General features: G+C 47.5%; 1 protein-coding gene across 7 annotated transcripts in view; it reads left to right on the forward strand.

The window, feature by feature from the left end:
- The window catches only part of TP63 (tumor protein p63), a 154,308-nt gene that overhangs the window by 53,558 nt on the left and 81,219 nt on the right, over positions 1-19,531 (forward strand). For 5 of the 7 annotated variants that reach the window (XM_080603947.1, XM_080603951.1, XM_080603949.1 and 2 more), the window contains 2 exons: positions 16,478-16,606; positions 17,355-17,487. In XM_080603947.1, coding sequence (XP_080460073.1) covers positions 16,478-16,606; positions 17,355-17,487 — 262 coding nt within the window. Of the gene's footprint in view, positions 1-12,411; positions 12,488-13,110; positions 13,255-16,477; positions 16,607-17,354; positions 17,488-19,531 lie in introns of those variants that run through there. The other 2 variants (XM_080603953.1, XM_080603952.1) reach the window with 2 other exon arrangements.

Raw genomic sequence — 19,531 nt, forward strand, 5'->3', positions numbered from 1 at the left:
TTAAATATTGGAAAGCTCAGAGGTGCACTAGCAAGGGTACCTGAGCTCTGGGACAGCTTTCCAGATGCTATGAACATCCTATCCATCCCATCCTGTGTCAAAGAACGGGTTTGTAGGATAGGCACTGCAGCTCAAGCAAAAATCCCATTGGGAGCAGGAATTAAAGAATAAAATTCCCTGGGCTGTACTTTATAGAACTATTGGGATGGGCCTTTCACACCTTTAAATCTGTATCCTCCAGCAAATCAGGCCTTTCTCTAGAAATGCTGCTCCTTAGCAGCGCGAGGGGTTTCTGTAAGTGACCATTGTGCTGTGGGAAGCCTCGGGACAGCTTGGGACAGATAAAGTTTGTGACACCCCTTGGTCATAAAACCTGATCAAGATCTGGCTTAGAGTAACAACATGTCTCAGCTGTTATGCATGTCTGTTTTCATGAACTGAGAGCGGCGTTTGTCCAGTTATTAGCGGCCATGCTCTGCGTGGTCAAAATCAGCTGGAAGTTGCTCCCTGAAATAATTTTCTTGGTGTGAGGACATTCACACTTTGAGCTTTAAGCTCCGTCAGTTGGATATCTTTCATGATACGCTGGGTGACATTCTTCTGACTGATTTAACAAAATTAAACAGTTTCATAATTGCATTTATTTTACAGTTTGAAACATTTTTGCTTTGATGTGGTCAAAGCGCTTTATTTAGCTAATACCGATATGCTTCTTTGCAATTCTGGCTGTATGAATATATCTTTCCTTAAAATTATATGCAATGAGAATATAAACAGCAAACCAATAACATTGAGCTGAGGCATGCTGGCAAAATAGCAGTCGTGAAAAGTGATTGAAACCCTGTTGAAAAGGGAGGGAACGTGGTCATGCTGACGTCCGTGTAGGTCTGTGCCCTGTTACTGTCCGATCCTGGTGGCCACAGGGGCTTCCTTTCCATGGTGGAGGTAGCTCTGGGTTGTGTGTCCCAGGCTGACTCCTCCAGGAGCCATGGGACGAGGTGGAAGGGGAAGCAGTTATAAATCCCAGTTCGTGCTAAGATTTGTGGCTTAGATTTACCCCCTGCCACTGCTTCGTCTATGCAGCCCTTCACTTTGGGGGTGTCTGGCAGGCAGACAGGGTGGGAGCCAGCTGAAACATTTCCTTTGTCAAGAGATGAATGCAGGTCACGTTCAGGAGGGTTCACTGATGTGCCATTATAATGCTTGCATGCTTACTGCCTGTTGTTTCACCGCACTGCATCCAAACAGTGCAGTAATACAGTGCCACAGATGAGAAAAAGAGTTGGGTGCCTGGACTGGCAGCTCTGCACCTTAGGGTTTAGGCAGCCCCAGTCCCAGTCTCAGCAGTTTCTGCCCCATCTCTCTCATTTAGGCTATTTAATTCTTTGCAAAATTTGGTTATCAAAGCAAAAGCACTCCCTGCATCACACAAAAGGACAGACAGCTCGGCTGGGACAGGGGACAAGCAGTCTCCTCCTTTACTAGCCCTGCTTGGGTGCTGGAGCTGCACCCAGGTGAGAGGGGCACAGGGGTACCGGGCACCGACGGGATGTACATCCCTGTGCAGAAATGAGGGGTGCAGACACAGCGTGCGGCTGCCTGACATGAGCTTGGAAAGGTACATCCAGACTCGGCTCTGCCTCTAAGCAGAAACATCTACAAGATGCTAAAACTCAGCAGCAAGAGAATCAAACCAAAACCTCCAAGTTTTTCTACTTCTGTTTCCTTTATAAAGGGATTGACATGAAATGCCTGAAATCAGTGCTAGAGCAGGCTCAGTGCTCTGACTCCTGACCCTGGGAAGGAGATGCTGTAAGGATGAAGGCACCTGTATTGAAGCCTGACCCCATGAATTGTTGTTCAGATAGTAACATGGGAGCCGGAGCTCATCCTTTGCTGCAGAAAACCCAGGCTAGCTCTGAGTCATAAAACGACTGATGTGAAACGGGCGGGATTTCCACCTTCCAAGAAGTGCCCACCTAGCTGCAGTTGAAAGACGCTAATGCAAAAAGAAGACGGCACTGTAATTATGATCAAAGTCCAGCTGTTGAGAGCTATGTAATTAGTTTCGCTCTCCAAAGCTGCTTTTTTTTCTTTCTTTTTTTTTTTTTCCAGCTAATGCCTGGCTGGGGGAGTGATGTTTACAGATAAGTTACTTGTGTTCTTGGAAATAATGGTCATTAGGCTGTGCTTCGCCCAGGAGCTCCCTTCTTTTGGGGCTGTGGGGAATGCACCTGCTCGTGCTCTGCACGGGGTCCTGCCTGCCCTGCTCGCCCCCTCCCCGCGCCCAGGCTAATTTCGGGTTGCCAGTGTTTGAAGGCATTTGCTGTGGCTCGCTCCTCCCTTCTGAATGAAAGGCCCCTCGCACTAACTGCTCTTTCCTCTTTCATTTCTGGTTTTGTGTTCTCAGCGCGATGTGAGCCCAGCCTCCCAGATCTTGCTAATAACGGGGCCGTGCTGGAAACTGGATGTCTCAGACGTGGCTCTGGGTTTTGGTTGAGGAGTTGCTAAAATAAATAAATAAATCAAAAAGAACACAACAATCAAGCAAAGGAGAAAACAAGCAACCAATTATGTAGGAAATCTATTGGTAGAAGGGAATGAGGGAAACTGTCAGAAATTAGTTGGGCACGGAAGGAAGGGAAGGGCATGGCAGCATTGTCTGCTGGGTGCTGTATCCAGACAGATTTTGGTGAGCAGGGCCAGAACTCCGGGGTTCAAAAGGGATCTTTCATCGGGAGCCTTGCACGTGTCACTTCACCTTTCTTCTTCAGTTCCCACACCTATCAGACAGGGCTGGCAAATGAATGGCAGTTATCAGATAGGAGCCTCGCCAATGTTAACGCTTGCAGTGCAGCATAAACGTGAAAAACTCTCTGTATCTCTCATCAGTGCTGATAGGCAATGCTCTCCTATCATTAATGATTAGTAATTAAACAGCAGGTTTCCTCCCTTTGGGTTGGAAGGGGGCATATTCAAGCAATGCATGCAAGCTGCCCCTCCTGATCACAGGCAGCGGTGAGCAACTGTGTCCCTTCACAGCCGTGATTCAGTGCTGGTGTCAGCAGCAATCCTTTCGTTTGGGTATTAGCTGGGGTTATTGGGGCAGAGTGGTGTCTAAGCTGTAACAGGTTAATATCTTGCAGGAGAGGTTCATCTCGTATGCAGAGCTCTGCAGAGCGCTTGCATTTGGGCTACCTTTTCCTCTTTCTTTTGCTTCTCCTCTTTCCTCGTACTGTGTGGTGCTGAATAAAATAACCTAATTCCAGGTGTGACAGGGTTGACAAGTCTAATCTGCTGTCACCTTTGAGATGGGAGCCCAGATTTGCCATGCTAGCAGAAAGACCTGAAGCCAAGTGAGGAAAGCCACGTGGCTTCGCATAGGTCTTTTTGCAGAAACAGCCAGCGGTACAGCAGGTACTTTCCAAAGACACAGAGAGGGGCCAGAAACAGTCCTGAGCAGCTCGTGGTGTGTTTGGCGTAGTTGATGCCTCCTGGAGGAGGGAAAGGTGGAGGGGAGCTGGGGAGAGGCTTTTTTCTTGGCCTTGTTGCGCTCTCCTGTGTGCAGGAGGTGGTGGTCTCACGGCTGTGTTTTCACCCCTGGTAGAAATCCTAAGGGGGTTCCCTGGATGGACCAGGCGTGCAGGAGGGGCAGCGTGTGGTGTGCTGAGCCCTAGCACGGCGTGATCCTGTGGGTGGGAGGGCTCCACGGCACAGCTCCGCAGGGAGGGCACGCTGCCACCATTGTGCCTCTCAGCTGCCCCCCAGCACCCTGCCGAGGACATGTGGTGGTGGGAGGGGAGGCGTTTCTCTCACCTTCGAGGTCTGTTCTTTGCTTTTTTTCCTGCTCTTATACAGCAGTCTCTTCAGAAGATGGAATTAGAAGATTTACAAAACACTGCTCAAGAGCATCACATTAACTCCATTTCTCTTAAGTTCTCTCTTCCCAGCAGAGCCCTTGCAGTCTGCTTTTCCCTCGCTGCCCTCCTCCATTTAGCCCCGACCAGACCTCTTTGCTCTGTGTCAGAGAAACCTCATTGTGCTGAGGCTGTCACAGCCCCTTCCCAGCCAGTGCCAAAGACATCACTTTTCTCTTTTCCTCCTCAAAGCAGTACAGGCTCTTCAGAGTGTCAAAAAATAAAAAAATAATATTTGTCTGCTTGGAGGTCCTTTTAGTGCTGCTTAAAGGATTAAGGGGGAACCAAATTGACCGTTTTCTGTTTTTTCCAACTCTCAAAGGACTGGAAGGAGAATGTGTGAAGACTTTCATGTGGTCCTTTTTGCTTCGAGGAGAGAATACCTAATTCATAGGATCTTGCTCAACTTCAACTTCCAAAAAAAAAAGCTGAAGAGATTAAAGAATCAAGTTCTCAATAGCTCATCTGTTTAGAGATGTTTAGGGTGTTGGTGGTACATGCTATAAATATAATCCCGTGCTGATTTGTGTGGTACCTCCCTGATACAAGCTGACTTGCAACGGCTCCTCTTATAAAACAAGGATTTTATAACCATGGAATAAGAAATCAAGGAAACCTGAGTATTTATTTGGTGCCTTCACAAGGAACTGAGCTCTGAGCTAGTTTTGCACTTCTGTGAAAACCTTTGTGGGAACTCAGGCATTGTGGTGGGAGCCAGCAGTTACACTCCATACGCATTTTCACTGCTGTTCACTTTAATTTTTTGAGGAGCTGTAACCTGTGATCAAAACTGAAATAATTAGAAGGAAAATGCCTCATTCTAATGGACTTCTGAGTGCTGTTTGACTAGGTCTGCTGCTAATAAATAGATAATATCCTTCCACCTGCTTATATAGCCTCATGAAACATCCGTACCTGTTCCTAAGGCTTACCCGTGTGTTCTTGGTGCCTGATTGCAATGACTTCCCGTGGTGTACCAGACCATCACCCTGTGGGATTTTGCTGCTGAGTCAACTCCTGTCAGGTGTTTGAATGCCACAGGTGGCCTGACATAATGAACGCTGATGCAGATGAGCAAGGGGAATTCAGTTAGTGCATAGCGCTATAAAGAGAACAGCCGCCCCGAAGAGTGAGCAGGGGGAAACCCTGCTGTAAGTGATCAGGGGTTCAACAGGCTCTTTGCAACACACAAATAATTCTGTTTACGAAACCTTGCTGGGGGGAGGTTCAAGATGCCTGTTTAGTATGTTGGTCTGCCCCTAAGTTGATGCATGCTGAAATAATGCATGGAAAGAAGCTTGCAATGTGAGCAGCAGCTCTGAGAGATAGCACGAGCATTAGGTGGTCACATAACACAAGAATAAAAACCTAATATTAAAAAAAAATCCTTTACATTTTCTTCCAACTTTGTTCATTTTTGTTTTTGAATTTTCTTCTCAAAACATGCAGGCTGGCAACATTATTCCTGTTGGTGGTGGAGCTGGGAATTCTGGTGTACTCGTAGCACTCCAGGAGCTAGTGCTTTAAGATAATCACAAGCAAAAATGATAAATCACATTAGGTGTGGCAGTGTATTGATAAAATTATAGGGAGCCAAGCCTGTAATTTCCTAACACCAGGCATAGTTGCACAAGTAAGGGTTCCGTGAGCACAGCAGGTATTGTTCCCATACACACTAGCAGCATTTCCGATAAGCAGTTTACTTGTCCTTGTCTTCCAGGACTATAATCTGTTCTTATTTCTTTGTCCTTCATCTGCCCTGTCTTGCAGCTAATTTGTGACGTAGAGAAAGGTTTTTGCAAGTGCTCTTATTTTTGGGAGAAGGATTCTCTGCCCTTGGGCTTAGCAATAGCTGGCCTGCCACAGAGTTGCTACAAGCTGAAAAATGCAGCCAGCATCATATTTAGTAGAAGACCTCATTTTCCAGTAGGAGCATCAATGGTGGCAGGGGTAGGAATGGAAGTTTTGGGTTTTTTTATCATCCAAAGTACATTGGATTTAGCAGGTTGGCTGTGAGGTAACAAGTGAGACCTTCAACCAAATTCACAGTGCAGGACTGCACCTAACATCTGTTTTGCTGGTGTTTCTGGTTTGCATTTTAATTATTTACTGAACCACAGGATGTTGCTCTTTGCAATTTCCTGCTTTTAAAGAGTTCTAGGGACTTTCTGCATTATCGTGATGATTTACTTTATTTTTGTAAAATTCAACCTTCCCGAGAGAGTTTGAGAGGCTTTGTAAGTCCCCTGAGTGGTTAATCAATAAAAGGGTTTGTGTAACCAAAGACTAAGGTGGCTTTCGGAAGAGTAGGTGCTGCAGGGAGCCAAGAGCCTTGCCTGAACGCTCAAAATGTCACGAGTCTTTTGCTGTAGACAGTCTGTGAGACCCTTCTGTCCTAAAAAAGAATCACGTATTTCACGTTCGCTGTCTGGGGAAGCTGTCCTTCTCCTCTTTGATTATATTTGTATGACTAAATGCTCTGCCGTGTGTAGTATCCTGGGGCTGAAAACCAGCATGGGCTGCAGGATTTCTCTTGCTTTGCTCCCTCGCCGTGGGGGGACTGTATCGAAACCTGCATGGGATGTCCCCTTGCTGGGATGTCCCCTCACCAGCCCCTCCTCAGGGCAGCCAGATTTGGGGACTGTCTGCCCTGTGTGACCGGGGACAGCAGCATCTCAGCACCTGCTGCTCGGCGTGCTGGGCTGCCCAGTGCCTTCCCCTTGGGCAAACCAACCCCAAGAGCTGTTGGGAAGGCCCCGGCAGAGAGAGGACCGGATTCCTGCACGCATCAAAAAGGCTCGCATCTCAGCACATTTAAAATAAATTGTCCTTGCTGGAGCGTGGTGGTGTCCTGGGGAACGCGTGCCCTTAAATGCCACCGATGGTGATATGGCACACGCAGGAAACCTCTGCCAGGCTCTGCTCGGAGCTGAGAGCGAGCTGCAGGGTGCTGCCCCAGCGCTGCAGAGACCCGAGGTGAGACCACAGCCCTCTGAGCACCTCGGTCCTGACCCACAAACTGCACTCAGCACCTCCATCCTGGGGACATGGAGGGCAGAGACCTGGGCATCTGCAGTGACCTGAGCTGGGTTTGCCTGGTTTTCCAAACTCCACGGCCACACTCTGTCGCCTCTTTACCCACTGAACCTCCCAGCAGCAGGCAGAACAAGGTGCCCAAGTCTCAGTTCAAGCAAGGCTGCACTGACTGTAACAGTTGCTCTGTTCTCCATGTATCTCACTTTCATTGTGCTGACAAGCAAGCTGCTCAGGAACCCAAAGAGGTCTCCCTGGCGCCGTGCACGTCCCTGGCTCGGGGGACTGGCCGTGCTCGTGGCAAACCGTTCATCTGGGGGCTTTCTCTTAGGCCTGCTTGGCAACGTGCTGCTGGTGGCTGGCACTTGCTCTGTGCATGCTCAGCCCTTAGGAGGAGATGTTAATTCCAAGCTCTGGCCTTTTCCAGAGCCATGTAGCATCTCGTGAGAGCCCATTCCTATACCCTGGCTGCCTCTCTGAAGCTCTGATGCGCTTGGCTGAGTTATTTTACCGTCTGTAATAAATACAGCGATTTCTCGTTCTGTGTTGTGGTCTCTGCGCTGGAGTGGTGGAAGTAGGCTAGTGAAACCTGAGAGATGTTGGCTGCACGCAGCACTGCAACATTTTAGCAGACAATAGTTAAAAGAGGGAAAACCCAGGCCTCCTCGTTTCCTGTGGGAAATATTAAGAGCAAGCTCCTTGTTAAAAAATGGACAGCAACAGGCTGCTGCAAAAATTATTATTAGGTAAATGCTCGAGGGAAAATATTGATAAGCAAAGCTCAAAGGGGGGACTGGATTCAGAAAGCCTCAGGAAGGTCAGGTTTCTGACCATCGTTTTTTCAGAACTGTTTTATTTTCCTTTTTCCGTACCTAAAATCACTACAGTGCAGTGCTGAAGGCCTGTAATAGCTGTATTTTGTCATGACTGTAATCTTAAAAATGAACTCACGCTTTTGTTCCTGGGGCTGTTCATTTTATTTTCTGTCACTAATCCTTGGTGTTGCAGAGGTCTGAATAGCCAGAAGGGATGGGGTTAGCTGATTTGGGCTGCTTTTGGCATTTAATGCCTGCGTTTGTCCTCCTTCACCTCAAGAAAGGAGCTGCCTGATGAAATCAGGGGCTCCCTTTGTACTGCACAGCAGCATCTAAAACTGAGCAAGTGAAACACTTTTTGTGTAGGCCAAAGGGATTTCTTTCTTCTTTTTCTTCTTCTTTTTTAATGGACTTGAATATGTTTCTGAACAATTTCCCTGTAAAGTCTACCTTGCAATTCTTCTTTTCAAACTTGGCTTAAAATTACCTCAGAATTTCGAGGGCTGGGCCTGGATTTTCCACTCCTGTCGCTTGTGAGACTTTCTCAGTGCAGCACAGCTTTCCCCTCCGCCCGGCAGCTCCCACCGCTCCCTCTCCAGATGAGCACCACCTTTAAGCATCGCTGCAGATAGGCTTGGGGCGAGGATTGGCTGCAAAAGTGAGTTACAAAATAATACAATTGCGACTGTTTCCTAATTGGTTTTACAATGCCTTTCAGAAGTGGACGGAGATTTAAATTTTCTTTTACTATTTAAATTGGGAAAGTCTCGGAACAGTGTCTCTCTGGAGATGTAAGGATTGTCAGCAGGTCCCTGTGTGCTCTACAAAGCTGGTGGCATTGCCATAGCTGTGAAATGGAAGGGCAAAGACGGGCACGAGCCCCAGCCTCGTGCTCTAACACTGGCTTCCTGAAGTGGGCTGCTCAGGCTCCTGGGTGGTTTTTTGGAGGTTACGAGGGCTCTGTATCCCATACTAGCAAGCAGCGGGCAGGAAAACTTCTTGCACGGTAGAGGACATGCTGTGGCAGCGCTTACACTTTGGCCAGAGCTTTGTCTCTCTCTGCCCCTGCTGAGAAAGGGAGTGGGTGTCTGGGCCAAGCAGAGGGGAGGGAATGTCCGCGGCTGGGTGAGGAGGTAGTTTCCAAGGATGGGTGAGAAGCTGAGGGTGGAGAAGGGGGTGTCCAGGGTGAGTGGGAGATAAGAGAGGTCTGGGAAAGTTCACAGGACGCTAACGGATGGAGGAAAAAGAAATAGGGGTACTTTGCAGTGACAATTAGGGGATGACGCCTGGTTCTGGTGGAGCAATTAGCTGCTTGGAGCCCTGAGGACAAAGAAATGCCTCAAAGAAGTGGTCACTGTTGTCAGGCTGGTAATGATAAGATGTAGATAGCAGATGGGGCGGTGGGTTGGTGCTGACTTTCTGCAGCTGTCTGGTTTCCAGAAGCAGTTTGCAGTGGGCTGTGCAGTGCCCAGGCCGGGAGCCCCTCAGCAGGGCTGTGCTGGTGCACGGAGCACCCTTTTCTCCCCAGGGAGCTCTGCTGGAGCAGGGTGCTGGCGTGGGGCTGGGGCTGCAGTGATATAACGTGCTTCGAGGGGACACCGCGGAGCTGAAAAGGTTGCATCCACTGCAGGCACTGTCAAACGCAAGATGACTCTAACTGAAAGAAGATGATGAATGGGAGAAAATCCCCCTCGTGTTTTTCAGCATGGTGAATGAGGAGGATCATTCCGTGCAGGCAGTTTCACTTTCTTTGATATAGGTCAGTTTTGTCCTCGCACTGAAGGCTCGAGCAAAGAGCAACCGGAAAGCTGAACCATCCTTCCTCCCCCTTTCTGCTCCACTCACACACATACACCCCCAAAAGAGAAAATTAAGTCACAGGGAAACTGGGATACACTTAGAGCAGACTCTACCAGAATGCTGAGTTTTTGAAGCCATGCAGTCAGCATTCCTCTGAGACAAAACTGCTTTAATTCTTCTAAATATCATACACCTCATAGCTGAAGCAGGGTATGTACAATACACGTATCGTTTGCCTAGAGAATAGGAAGAAGCTCCAGGCCTCCCTAGGCTGTCCTCGATAGATGCTGTAGGACCCCAGGACCCCAGCAGAGTCACAGAATACTTTGCTGCTATCACTCCTAGCTCCACTCACGTGCTCCCCAAATCTCCCAAGCTGGAGGCTGCTTCTGAGACTGGGGTTCACCCTTCGGGCAGTTAGCCTCTTCAGTTTTCTACTGCACATCTCTGCTGCTGGATCACTTTTTTCCTTGCAGCCCTTTCCTATAACCCATGCCGTTGTCTATACATTTCTCAGCAAGACTGCAGATTGGATCTGGGAAACGTCCAAAAAATGTGGGATCTGGGGGAAAAAAAAAAAAAAAAAGGATGATCATTTGAACTATCAGTGAAAGTTGTATTTTCTCAAAAAAAAAATAATCCTGTGTCAGTGTTTGTTATTCCTTACATTTGCCCTTCCAAACCCATGCATCCATCACCCTTCATCTGGAACTACTTTATAGGATTGACACATAGGAACAGTATTATATGGGAGGACAATCTGAAGGATTTAGAGAAGTAGCTGGAAATCTAGATTGCAGAGAGCTAAATCTGAAAGCTGGGCTGGAAATCTAAAGGAGCATAAATACTTTTGACTGCTGCTCAGCAGGACCTGCCTCTGCTGCAATGGGAATCAGCCTCTCTCGGGCTCCCTGTCTATCTGTGGGCTTTCCTTTTGCTCCCCCTGCTCATGGCAAGGAACATGCCTGGTTGCAGAAGTTCTCCATCGGGCGCTTCCAGGGCACGCTTGGCCAGGCAAGGGTGGCCGGGGGGCTGAGCACGCTCCTCGCTCTGGGGAATTCCAGATGACGCTGCCTGCCAGGCACACGCCTGTCCCGTGCTGCCAGACCCCGCTTCCTTCTCCTCTTGCACAGCTGTGCGCTTCATTAGGTAGCGATGTCTACAAATCACGGTGGTGTTAAAATGCAGAGCGGGGGGGAATTCCGGCAGGACGAGCGCTGCCAATTCCTCGAGTTTCAATGGTGAGGTCCGAGAAGGAGCCCCCTCCCCACTTTAAGACTAAACATCCAAGTAATAGCAAGATTCATGCAGCTAAGCATAGTTCCCATGAATTTATAATTATTTGTTTACCATTCGGTTTGATGCCCTTCCATGCGTAACCAGAGAAGGCAGAGACCAGCACGTGGATTGGGATTGCTAAAGCCAATCTGAGGCTGCCGACTGCTCTGCTCTGCGACTTGCTTCCCTACTAAGCTCACACCTCGTGACAATGGAGAGCTAATATATTAATATATGCATAAATGAGGGGCTGTTCAGTGGTTAACTGCTGTAAACATACAGGAAGAAAGGTTAGTCTTTAGCCTGGACATCTGGATTTGAATCCCGTCTCTACCCTCAACTCTAAGTGTGGTGTAAAGCAAGTCACAGCATTTTGGCAGCCCTGATTTTCATTCCTGGGCATCAGCATTTTGGTGCCTAAAGATAAATGAAGTCTGGGGTTTGTTGCTCTAGGAAGTGCAGTGTGTACTGTACCTGAAGATACCGAGTCTCTTTTCAATGTCTCTGCCTAGACACCCCAAATCACCAGTTCCTTTTGTGCAGCACCAGGCTGGCACTCCGGTGACCAAGGCTGTATTTCTGGCTGCACGACTGGCTTGCTGAGTAACCATGAGTAATCCTATGACCTCCTGGTGCCTTAGTTTTCCCACAGGTAAAATGGGAGTAATTATTCTGTCTTCCTTTGTAGAGCACTTTGAGAGCTATGAATAAAATGAGACACATTAGATATCATTATTTAGACATTATTAATTATTCTTTTCGTTCATTTGTATAATGTGGAAGTGCTTTCTTAATAAGAGGAGATGCTCTCTCTGCATCAAGGTTTCCTAACTACTCTGCCACCAGCTCCTTTAGAGGAATATATATTGTGAACAAACAGGAAAATCTGTAGGTTACAAAGACAGACTTCTCTGGCCCCATCTGCTTTGTCCACTGACTGAGTACTGCAGACCCAGTGACAGAAAACTGTACACCAATGAGAGGCGTTTGGTGGGGAGAAGCAGAAAGAGCCGTTCTTTATCAGTAGACAGAAAAAGAAGCTCCAAATCATTCTGCTTGTCCCTACTGTGAATGATTTCTTCCCACAAGATTTCACACTGTGGTTTTATAATGCACAGAACCAGTATGAAGCCATGAAGCTCAGCATCTATAAACCACGCTGACAGCTTCTGAGAGTTTGCACACTGCAGGGGGGAAAGGGAAACTCAAAAACACACTTGCCAGAGGTGCTGAGCTCCAGGGAAACTAAGGAAAACTGGAGGTGCTCAGATCCGAAAGCCAACCTAGAAATTTCACTAAGGTATCTTACTCTGATTTCCCAATATAATCAACCATTAACCTGGCGCAGTCTAGAGTGTTGAAACTCCAAGTGTGTTTTAGAGGGGAAACCGAAGAAAACCATGCCATCCCCTGGCCGTGGCAGCCTTATATTTGTAAGGAGATTGCGGGTCCTCAGCACGCACCACAGGGGTGCTAAGTTGTGCCCTACATCAGGTCTAACCCTGTACAAAGCAGGAGAAAAGCAGGAAAGAGGAAAGCAGGAGATATCTGCCTTTAAGGTCGAGGCTGCACAGGAGGGTCTGGGCATGCTCTGTATAAAACCCAGGTCTTCCTTTCTACAGGACTTCCTGCCTTGTCCCAGTGGTAAGTTAAGCCTTAGCGTTTTGGATTTAGCCCTTTCTAAGAAAGGTTGTGTGTAGTGAGAGTTAGCTTTTTAGGTGGGGAACACTGCTGTATTGCAACAGTTGAGTTTAATGTTTTTCTGTCATTGTTTTCTGGGGCAGAAAGAGACTTTTTTTTTGTTGTGTGTGTTGTTGCTTCTCCTTTATGTTTTTGATGCGAATGTGGGAAGGGGAAAAGGTGATAAAAGAGGAGAAAGTATGTGGTTAGAATGAGATAGTGGGAGCTGCAATGCCTTGCTTTCCCCTGGCTCCCCCACTGGCTCAAGGGTGCTGGGCTGAGCAAACAGCCCTGTTTTTACCAGGGTTGGTAGCAGTGTTAATGGACTAAAACTTGTGAAAACCCAAAGCTATGTTAGCTAGTTTTATTTGACTTTTAAAATGCGAAGCTTAACATTCCAAGTGGGCGCAGCTTAGAGGAGTGTGTGCTGCTCTCCCTGCCAGTTTGCAGAGCTCTTGCTCGTCAGTGTGATGGCAAACTGATTCAGCTGGGGTGCAGCCCCGCTCCGGTGGGGAAATGATCTTCAAATCAGCAATGTTTGGAAGCAAGAGGCTTCAGCCGACAGGGTGAATCTGGCAAAGTGCTTTCACCTGGAGTCTGGGCTGTGACTTTCTCAGCTCGTGCAGGATAAGCAGGGTAGGGCTGGGTTAGGCCTCAGCAGGAGGCCGTCCTGGGAGCCAGAGGCTGAGGAGCAGTGCCACAGCACAGTGCCAGCAAGCCCTGTGCTCTTGGTGAGATTATGCCTCTCAGAGAAGATTTAAACTGCTATTTATTTTAATTAAAGATCCCTTGGTGGCTTCTAAAGGAGGGGACTTGTGAGTGTGATGTCCTATTCAGCTCCCAGCTTAATGGGGGCTATAAATCCCTCCGCAGTTCCACTTTGGTGCGCTTATAGCTTGTGGCAAGCTGCCTGCTGACTATTTCAGCTGTTAATGCAGTGAATTAAGTGTATAGTTTGTGGATTTAAAGCAGAGGGCGGGCCCGACAGGACTTACTGTGGTGCTTTGTCCTGTCATAGTCAGTGTTTTGGTACAGCAGGCTGTGTTTAGCAGCGCTATCTCCTGTGATGCACTTTGGTATGAGTGGCTGCGGGTGAACGGGGTGTTGTTTAAGTGTCTGTTAATAAAAAAAAAAAAAAACAGCAGCTGGTAGGAACAATTTAAACAATGCAAAGTCATGCTCTCTTGTGATTAACTTCAGGCACTCAGGGATTATTTTACTGAAGCTGAGGGCTTGCTGATGTGGGGAAAGACAATTAACTGGAGTAGTGAAATTCGTGCATAGGTCTTGCTCAGTCTTCAGCTGTTATTTTCTAGTTGAAGAGCAAATTTGCTTACTTTGGTAGACTGTTTAGTAGGCAGAGGTTGCTCAACCATCTTAAAGCCTGCTTGTTAAGGAAAATACCACCAGGTTTAGATTTTGGAAACATCACAGGGAAGGAAACAGCTTGGCTTGCATGCAGAGAGGGTTGAAGGAGTCTAAAATCTTGCTTCTGTGAAAGCATTAACCAGGGAGCTTCTTTTGTTTGATATGGGGAAATGTGCCTTTTGGCCATCAGGTAAAACCTGCTGGAACTCTTTTTCAGAAAGGGTATGCTGGGAGCTTGGTTGGGGCAAGGGTATGAAGATGACACAGCTGGAAAATGCTTCTCCAGAGAAGACTGGAGTTGGGTTTAGTACAGGGACGCATCAATTGTGTCCTTTGGTGGTGTGATGCAACACGCTGAAAGCTTCAAAGGTGCAGAATAAGAAACTTTCTGGCTCTATCACCCTGTACAGCTAGTGCCTTCCTCCTCTCCTGTGCTGTGGGCACTGTGGGGAGTACTTGGTTGGGGTAGGTCTGTGAGAAGCAGCTTTTGCTTTGCTGCCGTGTGGGGCTGCAGAGGGGGCAGGGCTGAACTGGTTGCTTGGTCTTCTTGTGACCTAGGGTTTTGTGAACCAGAGATGGGACGTGTCATGGCATGCAGCAACCTCACTGCTATGAGACTTCAGAAGAACGAAGGTCTCTGAGGAAGGTCTCTTGTGAAAGCTTTTTCTTGGTGAAATTGTTTCCTGTGTAGGTAATAGTGAGCTGGTGTGGCTGCCTGTTGTCAGTACCTTGGGACTGAGTTCCTAAAAAGTGTTTGTTAGTGTTTAAGTCAAGGCCGCTTGTGATAAGTGGCAGAGCAGCTGTGGATCTTCCTTCACCTGAGGCCACGCTGTCCTGTTGCTTTCCTCCAAAGCTTGTTGTAGCAGTGGTGCTCAGGTTATACAGCAGGCTTTAGGCTAGATCTGTTTGTCTGGGTTTCTGTATGGCACTCCTGAAAGTGCCTCACCAGACTGAAAGCCTGCACGGAGTAATTTCTGGTACTTTGTGGGATAACTGCTGCTCTCAGAGGACTCGTGATTATTTATTCACATTCAGTGTGAGTATGTGCTCACATCAGGGAGATGGAGCTATTAGCTTTGGTACTTCTGTTTTATTTATTTTTTCCTCTGGATGTTTTAGAGGGTGGTGTTTTTATTTAAAATAAAAGATGAGCAACTTCTGAAGTGATACTTTCACCTATTTTTAAGGCACGCTCAGCTGTGATCTGGGGGCTGAAACCACTTGATTTCTGTTAGTTTTCTTAAGCTATCTGCCCTTTTCAGACAACATGCAGTTTGTGAGCAGCAGCAGTGAGGAAAGCCTAGCTTTTTGCAGACCTGTGTCGTTCTCAAAATGTGAGAGGCCTTTTAAATTCACTGAAGAGCTAGATTAGCTCCTCTGACAGCAGTCAGTAATAGATGCTTCAGGAAAAAAGTAGAGCAAAAGAACAACTGTAGTTTGTTCATTCATCCATCTGAGACACTTTATTAATTTTGGCAGCTTAATAAGTTAGGGTCTTCCCTGCAATTTGTTTAGACTGTTGTGCTAAACAGCACCAAAATGTGCCAAAACAAATGTTAGTCTAATTCTCCTTGGAATCCGTTTATAGTCTTGGCTTCTGTCACAGCTGCTCCTCTGGCAGGGACTACCGCTGTTTACTAGCATTGTGTTGAAACAACTCGTATATGAAAATCTTGTGGGGTGCCCCCATCTTTGTAGGAGGAAAAGCGATCACCTGACTGATTCTTTAATTAAGCTGAACTGAGGGTTTTTTGTCAAGTGCAAATATACTCGAGAAATTCCCCCTCGTGTCCCGCAGCCGTTGAGTATTTTGACCCGGGCATAAAAGCTGCTGCGTTTCAATTTAGAAATGGGCCAGTGGGATGAGAATGTGCAGCTGTGGAAGGCGCGAGTGCTCCGGCTTCGTCACCGCTCCTCTTGGGCCCACCTATTTCTGTGAGGCTTGTGGGAGCTTAAGGGGATAAAAATGGCCAAGGTAATTAGCAGAGCTGGCAGAAATCAGCCAAGTGGGCTCAGAAATTATTGGAGGTGAAAGGCAGTACAGAAGCAGGCATATCCTGATGTGGTAGAACTTTATTCTGTTTTTTAAAATATGGCAATTTTTCAGTTTTTTTAAAAGAATACTTGTTGTAGTCCAAGATCTCTGCTGCAGTGGCTAGGTGTAGGTGAAGTCACTAAATAATCTAAGGTAGTGCAATCCAGAGGTAGCTGGGCAGAGGGCAATTGTGCACCACTTAAGTGCTCTGCCTGCTGCGTGAAAGTCCCTGCTACAGGTGAAAAGCTCATGTTTCAGGAGCAAAATGGAGGTGTGTTTTTTTCCCCCTCTTTGGGATTCTTAATGATGCAGCATCCCAGTGGACACGGAGGTATTTAACTTACTGAGAAGTGTGGCCAAATTCTTTGCTGTCTAAATACAGCATCTGCAGCAGTGTGGAATGTGCATTGTACAGCTGTGAATGTTCCAGGCATTTAGCGTGTCTCCTTTTTCACACAATAGCTTCTATTTATGGGTTTTCATCGAGTTGGTCTCATGCATTCAACATATCTTTGTGTGTGTTTTTTTCTTTTTTTTTTTTGTTTTCTAAGGTTTGTAGAAACTCCGAGCCACTTCTCCTGGAAGGAGAGTTACTACCGATCAGCCATGTCCCAGAGCTCGCAGCCCAGGGAGTTCCTCAGCCCGGAGGTGATCCAGCATATCTGGGACTTCCTGGAGCAGTAAGTAGTCCTGCGGTGGAACCTGTGGAAGAAGGCATTTTGGGACAGTACACTTGTGCAGTTAGGTTGCTCAGGGAACTGATGTTGGGGATTTCAGAGTCCTGTGTACCTGTCACTTAGAAGATGTGGGTGTGAGTCTGAGTGACAGCTCTTGAGCTGTGAAGAGGCTCTTTATCTGGGCTATGAGGAACAGATGCAGGGGTCATCCATGACACTAACGTTCTTCGAGACTTTTGGTTATTGTGGCAACTGCTTTCCAGCCTATGACCACATAAACTGGATAGGTAACATTTTCCCCTAAGGAAATGGGGTAATGACGCTCTTTCTTGATGTCCAGGCAGTAAGTTTCCCTCATTCCTGATGCTAGGGAGAGACAAGTGGTGATGGTGCGCAGTTCACTGTCAGGTCCTTTGAAGGAAAGAAAACCAACTCTGTTCCCATTCCTGACTTGCCATGACTGATACTGAGACAGTTACTGCTATAAATCCTCCATGACTTCTGTCTTTCAGTGATTTAACTCCAGCAGTCTTGTCTCATTTTTCTAGTCAGGCAAATAAAACGTCCCTCCAGGCCCAGTCCTGCTCAGGGGCTGCCACTGGCATGGTGAGTGGGTGCTCATTAGGAATCTCTTGCTTTGTCTTGAGACTGGGTCATGATTGTGCCTAAATACTGGGAGACACCCTAACACATGGGGAGTCGGAGGGGACAGGATTTGGCCAATTTAACTGGGTTACTCTGTTTCTTTCAGGCCTATATGCTCAGTTCAGCCAATTGATTTGAACTTCATTGATGACCCGTCTGAAAATGGCCCTACTAATAAAATAGAAATCAGCATGGATTGTGTCCGGCTGCAGGATACGGAGCTGAGTGACCCGATGTGGGTGAGTAGAGAGGAGGATTTCTTTAACCTTTGGAGAAAGATGAGGGGTTTCAGTAGAAACCCTTCCTGATGTGTTTCCCTGAGGATGTTTTCTCTCTCTTGGTGGGGCTGTGGCTGCTCTCTATGATTGAGGAAGTTCCTTCTTGCTCTGCCTGTTGTCTCACCTGTGAAAGCTGGTTGGGAGCATGGTGCCACAGGTAACTGGTGGTGATGAACTGCAGTGCCAATACTTGTGGCTGACTGAGACTGGGAGGGACCCATGGAAAGGCTCCTCTGTGCCTCCTCAGGGCTGCAACAGGGAGCAGGCCAGCTCTTCTACTGCTGAAGCGAAGGCAGCAGAGAGGGATGAGGTGGTGAAACAGGTGGAATTGCTGAGGAGTCTCCTGTGCTTGTTTGGCTGCTTGGCTGTTCCTGCTTTCTCCTTGCTTAGGGCTTGTTTATGTGGCCCGAGGGTTAAAATAGTTGATGTTCTGAGTACTGTTGCATTTCTGCTGACCGAGGGCTGAGACTTCAGGATGTTCTTAACTGACTCGTTTTTCATTTGTATCTGACCTTCAAGAGAAGACTTGGTTTCAGACCCTCTTTTTTTTTTTGATTTGGGTTTCCAGATGGGCAGAGCTAGTGAGTATTTGTAACTAGTCTTGGCTGTGGGTGTCTCACCAGTGTACTTTGAGACTGGAATGCAGATGAGGCACTGGTGGTTGCTGGTTCATGTCAGTTTGTGCCAAAGGCGGAGCTCTTCATACCAATAGCTCTGGTGAAGAAGCCAGGTGCTACTCTTGCAGGTAGTAACAGGAGGTATTTCAGGAGTTTGAGCTGGTTGTGTGCCATTTCTGTTCTCCCTGAGTCTTGTATACTTTTTGGTATAAATCCTGTCTACTTTGAAGTTTGTGTTGGCATCTGTAGATTTTCTTGTTCCTCTGTATTTCTGTCCTGAGAAACTGTCACTTAATTCCTTGGCTAATCAACAAACATCTTTTATGTGCTCAACCATGGCATGTTTGCAGCACTGGTGTTGGTTGGCAGTGTTTGTAACCCCGAAGCTTGCATCTGCAGTGAAAGGTTTCCCAAGTCATGCTGATGGCAGTCCCTGGTGCCAGAATACTGCCTGGCTGATGTGGCTGCTGAAAAGTGGCACAGGACAGGGTAGTATGTTCCTCTTTCCTTGCAGGATTGTGAAGGGTGGAAAGGCCACGTTGAGGTTGGGTATCTGCTTGGCTGATGTGATGAAGCTATTCCAAGTGCACAAAGAGGTGGCAAATGTCAGGTCTGGTCATCTTTTGATTCTGTGTTCAGGGTGGGCTCAGAGGGGCAGCACTGTGCAAGCCTTCAGTCTGAGTCTGAAAGGACACTTCTCGGCTTTTCCCAGTGCTGTAGCACAGCTTTAGTAAAATGGTGTCTGTTTCAGTAGCTAGTCTAGAAGGTTCTCCATATTTTGAGGGTACCTACTGCTCAAAATGGGTGGCTTGAGCTAACTATTCTCCCTTAGAAAGCAATCCCCAATGCTTTATAAGCTGCCAACAGAAGGTTTGCTCCTTCCATACCTGGACTTGCTGCATTGAGTGCTAGCAAAGCCTTTTCATTTCCAGCTCCTCCAAGCTGTCAGCAGAGTGCTGCAGTAGCTGGCAGGCTTGCTTGAAGCCCTTGTTCAGTCTCCCTCTCCTGTCTGTGGAGCAGTGAAACATCAGCGGGAAATCCCTTCCTCTTGTCCTCTGACCACTGCTGGAGTGAGCACTGGGGCCAGAAGAGGAAGGCAGGCAGCTTTTGCTGTGAAATTATTTCTTGCTTACGACGGCTTTAACCTCAGCCTTGCAGGAGGCATCTCTGGAGAGGCCAGATTGCATGGTGACACCTTTAAGGGGTGTTTTTCACTGCCTTGATCAGCCAAAGGGGGTGCAGGGAAATTCCATCCCATCCTTACCCTTACTGTAAGGCAGCAGCTCAGACGCTGCTTGAGCCTGAGTGTCCCCATGTTCATTAACAAATGTTCCACTTTGCCTTCACTGGAAGACAGCACCTTCACTCAGTTGAGAGCTGCACAAAAG

This window comes from Anser brachyrhynchus, assembly GCF_964034855.1.
Source record: "Anser brachyrhynchus genome assembly, chromosome: 9".
Taxonomy (NCBI): Eukaryota; Metazoa; Chordata; class Aves; order Anseriformes; family Anatidae; genus Anser; species Anser brachyrhynchus.